Source organism: Dreissena polymorpha, chromosome 12, assembly GCF_020536995.1.
Source record: "Dreissena polymorpha isolate Duluth1 chromosome 12, UMN_Dpol_1.0, whole genome shotgun sequence".
In the NCBI taxonomy this organism is placed as follows: domain Eukaryota; kingdom Metazoa; phylum Mollusca; class Bivalvia; order Myida; family Dreissenidae; genus Dreissena; species Dreissena polymorpha.
In genome coordinates, this window is record NC_068366.1 from 65,530,909 (window position 1) to 65,543,250 (window position 12,342).

General features: G+C 35.1%; 1 protein-coding gene across 2 annotated transcripts in view; it reads right to left on the reverse strand.

The window, feature by feature from the left end:
• Positions 1 to 6,355: 6,355 nt before the first annotated feature.
• Positions 6,356 to 12,342, reverse strand: part of LOC127852236 (U4/U6 small nuclear ribonucleoprotein Prp3-like) — a 32,393-nt gene continuing 26,406 nt past the window's right edge. For both annotated transcript variants that reach the window (XM_052386123.1, XM_052386122.1), the window contains exons 16-20: positions 9,988 to 10,101; positions 8,970 to 9,088; positions 8,262 to 8,345; positions 7,177 to 7,232; positions 6,356 to 7,034 (exon numbers count right to left, since the gene is read on the reverse strand). In XM_052386123.1, the coding sequence (XP_052242083.1) occupies positions 6,879 to 7,034; positions 7,177 to 7,232; positions 8,262 to 8,345; positions 8,970 to 9,088; positions 9,988 to 10,101 (529 nt within the window). In that variant the 3' untranslated portion in view covers positions 6,356 to 6,878. The remainder of the gene's footprint in view (positions 7,035 to 7,176; positions 7,233 to 8,261; positions 8,346 to 8,969; positions 9,089 to 9,987; positions 10,102 to 12,342) is intronic.

The window sequence follows — 12,342 nt, forward strand, 5'->3', positions numbered from 1 at the left end:
TTGATCTCAAACTATATACATGTATATGCAATTCTTCCACCGATCCTGTCCAGAATCCGGATTCGATTGATCTTTATTGAATGAGGGTTATGATAATAAAATGAACCTCGTCACATCGTAAATAAATATCATGCAAATGATAAGATATATACAATTTCAAAATCAATATACTAACAAACCCCACACCATTTTGCCACATAATGATAGACAATTAGGTGAAATATTTGGGTTTTCTTTATGTGAGAAATATTGACATGTTTATCAATGGCGAGTATACATGACATTTACAAAGTGAAAGATTAAATATTTAGATCTGGTGTATGTTTAACAACAAAAGGGGATCGATGCTGTTGACACAAGGCTTGGGCTGTATTTGCATTATTTATTTGTATCACAATGCTGATTAGCGTGTACAAATTGAATAATGACTTCTCCAGTCCTAGGTTGTAATTCAACCAACCAGCAATAAGCGAGCATAGAATCGACCAATCAAATATGTTATAGAAATTTTATTATTGTATGTTTATGTGCAGTTCGACGGAACGAGATGTTTGGTGTGGAACCGAGGTTAGACAACGTTTAGACTTGGAGACGTACGGATCGAGAAAGATACGATCATGTAGCTATCAGACTGTATTTGTACAACTGAAAATATTAAGTATGTAGGCATTTAATTGGACTAGAAACTGATATATAGTGTTGTTGTATATTTCATCCCACATTATGCAGAGAAATTAACATTAATAGAAAGGGACGGACTTGTCCCATGCGCGATACAGCAAAATGGTAGTTAATGCAAATCCCGTCATCATGACAATATGCGCATGACGAGAAATCGAATGATAGGCTACACACCAATAATTTAAAAGAGATGAACATTGTTAGTAACTGTGTGTCAACCATGAACGATGAACGATTACGTGACAATTTGTACCGCGTAAACGAAAATTCTACGTTAATTTTGAGTTGACCTTTGATGCACATTACATCAGTGCATGTCAGTAGCTGTCCTAGCTGTTTTCTTCATGTGGATGTATACTCACTTAATTAAAGCAACGCTTGAAATAAATAAATCATATATGTATAGAATGTACAATATGAGGAAGGTATAAGAAGACAAGTTATACTGTAACTATAGCAAATAACACTATAATTGTGTTGCATCCCAACGGCTTAAGACTCAATAAATGACTCGATTATAAAGTTATAAAGAAGTACATATGTCATTAATATTTTTTTTAAAGAACTTACCGTAACGAGATAACTACTAATCCTTGTCCATGAATACACTACTGAATGAACTGAAGTTGTATTTGTAAAACGAATATATGAAAACATGTACATGTACATCCCAAGTTTTAAATAGCCACATTCAGTGATAACCCATCTAAACCTATCAGTATAACGTATCGTTACATTATAATACCTCATTCGATTACTGTTATGCTATTATTTACTATCAGGATTTTATGCGCATGCGCATTTACTGGTTGACAAACAATCGTTACTGTACCGTGAAACATATGCATACGCATGTGTTTGAATGATAAATTATCATATTATAACGAAAAATCAACTTTTATGAGAAAAAAATTCACTATCAATTATATATTGAACTCCAACTCGAGGTATCCAACTCGAAATCATCCGAAAACGGGGTGCATCGTTTTGAACAGCCATTACTTCATCAATTTTGCAGCGATATAATATATATATATTTGATAGTGATTTTTTTTCCAGAAAAGTTTATTTTTCGTTATAATATGATAATTTATTATTCAAAATGATGTTTTCACTAATTAATATCATAGCCACACGCTAACCACCTGTGGTTCATACCAGTATTTAATTGTGATGCTCATATCCTTTACACTGGATAATAAATTATAACCACATTCTTTTCGTGATGCAAATGTAACTTTTAATGTATTATCTCTATTATAATGATTTTAATTAATATATTATTAGCGTGTTATAATCTAATTATATTGTCTTAATTTCTCGTAAATATTATTAACCCCATTATATGGTCATATGTATGTACTTTCTGTGTTTAAAGAAATTGCGTTGCCGGAACGTACAATCTTAATACGGAGCGGGTAAATGATATAGTTTCAATTGTCCGCTCTATGGAGAATAAAGGTGTGGTGGTCTTTTAGGGTCCCCTGCATTATCTTCTCAGGGAAAAGGTTAAGTAGGACTGGAATGAGCAGACATCCATGACCGACGTCCACTGATATCCTTAATTAAGAAGTCACCCGTTTGTCCATTCAAAAGTACTGCGATCCTTGGGTTTCTGTAGAATTTTTAATGATCGGCCCTTAGTCTATGTTGAACCCTGTCAGAACCTGTCATAGACCATCATGCCGAATGCCGTCGAAAGCTGTCTTATAGGGACCTTTTCACCTTTTAGTAAGTTGACAAAAATGTTTCAGATTCTCAAATTTTCGATGATATCTGTGAGGAAACAGTAGTACTGAACATTTACCATGCTCTTAAATATCCATTATATTAATCTTTTGACGATTAAGAAACTGATAGTTATAAAGCGTTGCAACGCGAAACGATTTAATAATTTTGAGAGTTCTGTTGTAGTCGCTATATTTTGTGACACTACGAGGATTAATTGCATTTATACATTGAATGAGCACGGGTGGCCGAGTGGTCTAATCGTTAGACTTTAACTCCAGGGGTCAGTGGTTTGAGCCCAGGTGAGGGTTACCTTTTTCTTTCTTTAATTTTATTCTTGTTTTTTACTGGAGCCTTTTAGATCCAATGTTTACATTTATCAATATAAAGCATTTAATGACAAACTTCAATATTTACCAAAATCTTTGAAAAGGTCCCTTAAAAGTCGATGAAGTTGTGAAAGCGCTAGCATCTGGCTTAAGTTACTTAGTATGTGTGGTGTGCATGGAATCGATCTATTTGTTGCTTGTTTTCACCCTTGTTTTAGTACATAAACTTGCTATTCATACCGAAACATGTTCTACTTGGGTCTTTTTCTTGTACAAAATGGTCGCACAGATATGCTGATCAGAGGGATCTTCGTGGGACTACATAAATACCGAGCACATTGTATTCAATACTTAGTTCATTATCTGTTAAAACATTAAATATAAATATCTTAATTGGACTTCAATTAGAACCAACATTTATAATATAATGATTCTCGTGAATTCTACTCTGATTTTGGTAATATTTTTCAACAACAAAAACATGTATTCAGCAGTAAAGCTCATACAAGTGCATACTTCGCACTCGAGATTTCATTCCTACGCATCTATAGTCCTTACTGTGGGTTATTCGACAACAAACCATGATAGAAAAATATTATTTCTTAATCATGTATACGCGAGAAGTATTTACGTTTAACCGAAGAGTCGCGGCCGATGTTGGAAGTCTAACCCTGTGCTAATCTAGTGTACCAAAGTCCAGTCGCGGACTTTGAAATCACCGCTAAACATCGCACATAACTCAATTGTGGTCAGCTTAGGACGCCGTCATAATGGAATAAGCTTGTGTGATAGAAAAAAATGCTATCTTTAAGGTGAAAGAATGCACATAAAACACGTTAAAATTCCGAGATCTAGAATGATTTCAACTTAAAGTAATAAATATCTGTTTGCACGGTCAATTAAATGTGGCTTCCAACCCGAAACAAAAATACTCACGTTCATTTCCAGAGTTTTCATTAGCAAGAAGTATATTGATATTTTTCACTTAAGATGCTAGAATTTGAGTGAGTTTCTTAGTATTCGTAACAACAGGATATCCGTACTGTGCAGCTTTATTGTGCGAAATTCGTAATCCGCGATAAACGATTCCCATATGTATACTCAGTCACAAAAGTAACATCTTAACGATGGTAAGATTTGTTATACGCTCAGCGATTGTTTGTTTTTCCACAGATTCTTGTAAGATTCATGACGATAAACCTCACAATAACACCATGCTTCGCCGCGCTTGAAGAAAATTTGTCGTTTGAGAATAACGGCGTTTTAATGTAGTGCTTTCGTGTACTAAAGGCCTGGCGTATTTATTTCACGCGTTTCGATAGCATATCGTGAAATTATGGTCTTATTATTTAGTCCCCTACTGGTTTCACCGAAGGGGACTTATTGGTCTTGTATCCGTCAGTCCGTCACACTTTTCTGGATCCTGCGATAACTCTAAAAGTTCTTAATATTTTTTCTTGAAACTTGGAATATTGATAGATGGCAATATGGACATTATGCACGTCATTTCATTTTATTTCTACGTCAAAAATTGTGGTTGCTATGGCAACAAATAGACTAGAAATACTGCTGAAAATGGTGATTTTTCTGGATCCTGCGATAACTTAAAAGTTCTTAATAATTTTTCATGAAACTTGGAATATGGATAGATGGCAATATGGACATTATGCACGTCATTTCATTTTGTTCATACGTCAAAAATTGTGGTTGCTATGGCAACAAATAGACTAGAAATACTGCTGAAAATGGTGTTTTTTTCTGAATCCTGCGATAACTTTAAAAGTTATGAATATTTTTTCATGAAACTTGAAACATGGATAGATGGCAATATGGACATTATGCACGTCATTTCATTTTGTTCCTACGTCAAAATTTCTGGTTGCTATGGCAACAAATAGACTAGAAATACTGCTGAAAATGGTGTTTTTTTCTGGATCCTGCGATAACTTTAATAAGTTCTTAATATTTTTTCATGAAACTTGAAATATGGATAGATGGCAATATGGACATTATGCACGTCATTTAATTTTGTTCCTACGTCAAAAATTCTGGTTGCTATGGCAACAAATAGACTACAAATAATGCTGAAAATGGTGGTTTTCTGGATCCTGCGATAACTTTAAAAGTTCTTAATATTTTGTCATGAAACTTGGAACATGGATGGCAATATGGACATTATCCACGTCATTTCATTTTGTTCCTACGTCTAAAATTATGGTTGATATGGCAACAAATAGACTAGAAATACTGCTGAAAATGGTGTTTTTCTGGATCCTGCGATAACTTTAAAAGTTCTTAATATTTTTTCATGAAACTTGGAACATGGATAGATGGCAATATGGACATTATGCACGTCATTTCATTTTGTTCCTACGTCAAAAATTCTGGTTGCTATGGCAACAAATAAAAAAAATATTGACAATGGTGGAATTTCTGACAATGGTGGAGCCGGTAGGGGACTTTTATTGCTTGGCAAGTCTTGTTTTTTTATGAAACGTGACTGTTTTACAGTAATGCAAGATTTGGTCAGATTTACGCACGGATTTCTGGCATTTTATTGGTTGCGATTATAGCTCAATCTAACCGGTTTTCTTTTGTTTAGTGATTTTTAAATGCGCATGTGTATGACGTAGTTTTGTGCACGCGCTTCAACACTTGGAAAACGAGCATAGGTTTCCAGCGTTGACCTTCTCGGATTGTTCCTGGTCAGTCGGTTCTTAGTGACTTGGTACTTCTCTTTTATCATTTTCATATGGCGACTATGTATCCATCAATAAATAACTTTTCTTATAAATATGTGTACGTTTTGATTTAACAACAAAAGTGTAGCAAAGACAGCCATGCTATTTTCAGTTCAGACAGCATGAGCATACCATTGCATTTTCAGTACAGACAGCATGAGCATAACATCGCATTTTCAGTACAGACAGCATGAGCATATCATCGCATTTTCAGTACAGACAGCATGAGCATATCATCGCATTTTCGTGGTCCATACAGTTAAGATTTGTGAAATAAAAACGATTTTTACTGAACCATATAAAAGGGAAGTTTAACCTACAATATACGAGTGTTTTTACGTAATATAGGCTGCAAAGGACGTTAAGAGTTTAAAGTACTACATTGATATAAGATATCTGGCATAACATCTTTCATGAATTATAACACAAACGACAGTGAATGCGTCAATGATGAATATAAGAATAAAACAGGTCGAGTTACGATTGTTCTAACATTTAGACAAATTGTGACGGCGCTTCGAGGAGACGCGGTTGTTCCACGCATGTTCAAAACAGTCCGTTCTCTGTATGATCACCCACGATTCTTTCCTAGTCATGCAGATGCCTGGTCATTTGTGTTGACGCTTTATCATAATACAAAAAGATTTTCTAAATTATTGCAGAGTTTAACTCGGGGGTTACGTTCACTTTAAAATAACCTTGTTAGGAGAATGGTTTTTGAGGATATTAAGGAGGTCTTAAAAACAAAACAGAAAAGTTCCGTAATAAATACTTTTCCAGTTTTCAGGTAAGGCAAGAATAGTTTATACTTTCTCACACATATCTGGTGTTTGGAATTCAGCATTCAGTTTTACACTTTGAAAACAAAGCAATGTCCCCATTAATGGATCATTTATTTTCCGCTTGTTTCAAACAGCAAAATAATGGACATCACATGTTTGTGGAATACTTGCTACATACATGTATATCTTAGTGAAGTCTATCTTTTATGTACTTCAAAGACATCAATCAATAACAATCAAACCAGAAAACGTATTCCTGGCAAGAGTTTAAAACTTAAAACGTGTTGGCTTTTTTTCTCCATAAATAAACAAGTACACTTTGTTCTCTGTACTTACTTCAATCTTGTGCAATACAATAGTAACATACTGTCACATAAAAATGGGTCTGTCAACTAAAGAAACATGCATAAATGCAAGTTCGAATTATATCTGCCATGGCCCTTGAGCCACCAGGATATAAAACATACATGTGTTGAAGAGCCCATAATTTCCAAGAAACCATCAATAAAGGTCAACGGTAAAATATTGTTAATTAAGCATCAACAATACTTTTAAAACCCTTGATTCCATTTATAACATTTCTCCGACAACAAGTCTCTACATCATCCTCCCCACTTTCACAGCTCCTCTCCGGCTGTTTCCAGGACTGCCCCACTAAACGAGAGGTCCCAGTACGACTCAACGTTGTGTTTGCGGAACTGTTCCCGAGCAAAGGCCTCTGTTGGGCATACCTTGAATTTCATCTCTCCAAAGGCACGCTGCTGCGTTGTACCCTGGAATAGACAATTTATTTCTATGACAATTTTTTTTAGATAGTTATAAAATGCTGAGAATTAAAATATTACATCAGAAGTCAACACAATTCTTCTCAATCAAAATTATTTTTTGACTAGTAAAATTTATCTATAGCCTTACCTCCCACACTAGAACACATTTGTTACTGGTTGCTGGCCCTTCCTCCACTTCATCATCTAAAAATGATAAGCTTCTATACAATTACCACATTACATCACTTTATGTTCATTCTAATCTTCTAACAACAAGACACGTGTCCATAGGGAACGGATTCCCCCACATTTCAAGTTTGTATCAAAACTGCACTTATGTCAAAACAAGCTGTTCCTACTGAATTCGGCCTTTCATCTCTGAGTGTGACCGTGACCTTTGTGGTGATACACAGGACTCTCTCCTCATGGTGGTAACGTTAAAAAGTTATTTTAAAATTGCATGATGAATGACAAAGTAACTGTCCAGACGAGCTGTTTAATGGCAAAATTAGACCTCTAAATGTAACCTTTACCTTTGAGGTAGGGAGACAGTTGATATAAACAATATATTGTCTCCCCATGGTGGTTATTATAATTAAGTTATTTCAAAATAAAATGATGAATTACGATGTTCCAATCCAGACAAGCTATTAAACATCCATTTTTGACTTTTGAATTCTAAGTATGACCTTGAACCTTGAGATACAGAGAGAAGTATTACACGCTACACATTGTCTTAAAATGGTTTGCATTTGTGCAAAGTTATTTTAAAATCAATCTATATTTGGAAAAGTTATGGCTCAAATACAACTGAGTTGGAAGCACACTTTAAAATATTAACGGGTTTCCATAATAAGATAACCATTTTTGTATTAACCTATTGCATCCCTAGTTTGATTTTAATTGCTGACAACAAATCATTTGCTATGATGTACAAAATCAGTGAAGTTACTGTTATAAAACAAGAGGTTGTTAAACTCTCATAACTAAAAATTGTGTAATAAAATACTCTTGTCTTAAGAACAACAAATACATTTTTTGCAGAGAACCATAACACAATCATATGTATGATATACATGTAACTAAGAAATCAACCAGAAAGTTCTGATAATAATTTTTTAAAGTTCTACATTATTATCATATAAAAGAGTTTGTTTAATAATTATTTATCTGCGTATGGTCCGTTTTGGGAAAATCTTAATGAGCTTTAACAGTGATTAGATGTCCACTCACCTTCTTTCTTTTTCTTCTGCTTATCCTCCGCCCATTTTATTCTAGTCAGCATTAATCTTCTAAACTTTCGCTGCTGCTTGGGACCTTTAGTACGTTAAATAGAAATAGATATGTGCCATGCTCTGGGGAAGTCAGGGCTAAATGTATGTGCTTAAAGTATCGTCTCTGATTAGCCTGTGCAGTCTCTGATTAGCCTGTGCAGTCTGCACTAGCTAATCTTGTACGCTTTCTGCTTTTATGGAATATTTTGTTCACAGGAAATCTCTTGTGAAAAAAAAATCAAGCCTTGGCTAAAAAAAGTTCAGACTGCATAGAAGCTAATGTACAATGATACTTTATGTAAATATATTACGCCCGGTCTTGCTAGAAACTGGCTGATTTATAAATAAGTCACACTTCGCTACTGCAAAAGAAATATTTGGAACCATGAAGGTTGTCATGAAAAAATCAGCTAATGAAAGACACTTTATAAGTTTTTAGATATTAACATTTACTTTTGAGAGGTGAAAAATCACAATATTGTTAAGTAAATGCATTGGCAATTGTTTTAGTTATTGTCTTTTTAATGTTTCTTCATTTTTAGTTCTACCAATAAATTATATGCAGTTCTGAAAGTAACTTTTCAGCACTTCAAAAACCTACAATTTAGTCTTTATCAACACAACAACATGTATTAAGTTTTATATTAAAGCACTGTAGCATTGATACCTCCTTCGACGACCACTATATTACAGTCCTTGAACAAAACGACCACCCCAGTCATGTAGAGCTGGTTGGCATTTGTCTCCACCTTGAACTTCTTGGCTGGATTGCTCAGATCATTCACTCTGGAATAAACAATCGCACACTGATTTATGTATTGATCTATTTCAGTCATGCCTAAGGCTAAAAACGGAGGTTAATGCATGTGCGTTAAGTGTCATTCCAGATTTGCCTGTGCAGTCAGTATAGGCTAATCAGAGACCACACTTCTTCCTTTTACGGAATTGTTCCTCTAAAGAATTCTCTTAACAAAACTCCATTCTAGCCAGAAAGCGTCATCCTATATTAGCCTGTGCAGACTGGCAGATGGATTGTTCTACGTTTTTCAACATTATTTCAGAGATTGCAAGGCCGACTTTCAACCCATATATCTCTTGCTGGCATATTTGATTTCACTACTTTCTACTGATAACTGTGCATGCTAATGCCAGTAAATCACAATGACCAGACTTGAATCAGAGGCATGGCAAAATTGCCCAATACAAATCCCGACACATGTCACGTGACATGACCATCCAGCAATCAAGCCAACATTTCTTGGATTTGTAGTCCAGCCCTAAACCAATGGACCAAGCAGGCCCAGTAAAGACCAAATACAAGACCAATGTTTAAGTGATGGACATCAAAACCACATAGTGTTCACAAAATGCTGCTCTATAAGTTTTCTTTACTATCCGGTAACTGTAATAGTATAAGTGTGTATGCTTACTTGGTCAAATGTTACATTCCATGAATGTATGAACTTGATCATGTTTCCAAAGCAATATCATTAAGTTTACCAAACAATATAATTTTGTTTTCACAATATGCAACTTGCAGTTATTATTCTATGCAAGATAAAATTATGACAAATTGGCAAAATGATATTATGATATCACACCCAATTTCTGTGAACAAAAGAGAAGTTCAAAAGAAACACAAAGGACACTGGAATATGAAAATGTATATGTTGAAATGTTCAAACCTGTAGACTGATACATGTACCCCAAGGGATGTGTCTTCTTTGATTTTGTTAATTTTTTTCTCTCGCCTCTGTTCCTTTGTGAGTTTTCTTGCTGCATTTGCCTCCTCATGAGCTCTGCGTAAAACAGATAAACGTTTGTGAACAGAACTTATTTGTTCAGGAAACCATGTTGTTGTTTTTTTGTTTTTTTTTAAGTGAACACATGTTTAGAATGTCTGCTCTCCGCACTGTTTGTCTAGACATATTTGGTTCTTTTATTTTAGTTTGTCACATAAAATCACCTTATAAATTTATTGGAACAGTATACAAAAATTATGATTCATGCAAAAATTAAAAAGCACTAACTTCCCTCTTTTAGGTTAAAAAACAGTTAAAGACAGTTTAAAGGTTAACAAGAGGGCCAAGATGGCCCTAGTTCGCTCACCTGAGAGGAGTCGGTTCATTCAATCTTTACCAAACTTCAAACCTGACCTAGATATTGTCCAGACAAACATCCTGGTAAAGTTTCATCATTATTGAGCTCAAACTCTGGCGTATGGAGTGTTTATGAGGCTTTTGTAAGATTTGACCTGGTGACCAATATTTTGAGCCCTCATGACCAAACATCAAACGTTGCTTACAAAAATAAATATTATGACCAAGATTCATAAAATATGAAACACAATTGTGACCTTTTTAGTGTTTTCAGGGATTTTGTAAAATATAATGAAGATTTTGACAATCAAAGGGCAATAATTTTGTCATTTATTATGCGATTTTGCTAATTATCAAACTTGACTGAGATCTTGTGGCAATATAGCTTCTAAGCAACTTTGATAAAGAATGCTTGAGAAATGTGAATGCTAGAGTGTTTACCAACCAAATGTGGATGGACGGACAGACGGCTGACAAAGACCAACCCTAAAACCTCACCTGAGCAATCAGGTTAGCTAAAAAGTGTTTTTTTTTCACCGATCTGAGCCATTTTCCAACTTATCTGAGATATCAATAAAACCAATGTATTGACTAAGATTCACGATGATAAAGCAAAAAATATGACTTCTAGAGCGTTTACAAGGTTTTTCTATAGTCATATAAGGAAAACTGCCCCACCGACGCCCTGGCGGCCATGTTTTTTCACCAATCGGGACCATTTTCATAGTCATCTAAGATATAAATAAAACCAATCTTTTCATGATGATTGGGCAAAAAATGTAACTTCTAGAGTGTTCACAAGCTTTTTTACTATATATATAAATGTATACGAAAAATGCGCCCCCCCCCCCTGGCAGTCATGTTTTTCAACAAACTGGAACCATTTTCAAACTCAACTCTCGTGTCTAGAAAACAAATGTTCTGACAAAATTTCATGAAAATTGGGCAAAAAATGTGACTTCTAGAGAGTTCACATGTTTTTACTATATATTTATAGAGCAAACTGCCCCACCCACTGGTGGCCATGTTTTTTCACCGATCTGGACCATTTTCGATCTTGTCCGAGATATCAATAAAACCAATGTTTTGACCAAGTTTCATGATAATTGGGCAAAAAATGTGACTTCTTGACTGTTCACAAACCTTTTTTACAATATAAATATAAGGAAAACTGCCCTGTCCCCCTGGCAGCCATGTTTTTCAATGGACCAAAACCTTTTTACGAACTTAACTCACGTATCTAGTAAACAAATGTTCTGACCAAATTTCATGAAGATTGGACCAAAAATGTGACTTCTAGAGTGTTGACATGTTTTCACTATATACATAAAGCAAAAACTGCCCCGCCCCTTGGTGGCCATGTTTTTTCACCAATCTGGACCATTTTCGAACTCGTCCGAGATATCAATAAAACCAATGTGTTGACCAAGTTTCATGATGGTTGGGCAAAAAATTGTGGCTTCTAGAGTGTTTACGAGGTTACTCTATAGCCAAATAAGGAAAACTGCCCCGCCCACGGGTGGCCATGTTTTTCAATGGACCGAAACCACTTTTAAACTCAACCAACATATCATTAAGACAAACATTTTGACAAAGTTACATGAAGATTGGGCATGCAATGTGACTTCTACAGTGTTTACAAGGTGTTTTTTTTTTGACCTAATGACCTAGTTTTTGACCCAGCATGACCCAGTTTCGAACTTGATTAAGATATCATTGAGACAAATCTTCTGAGCAAGTTTCATGAAGATCGCACAAGAAATGTGGCCTCTAGAGTGTTTACAACCAAATGTGGACGGACAGACGACGGACGGATGGACGGACGTACGACGGACAAAGACCGATCCCAAAAGCTCACCTGAGCAATCAGGTAAGTTAAAAGATAATCAGCGAGACTGATAGCTGCTTCCTGATGATGCACTTTGTGAATGTATGGTTTAA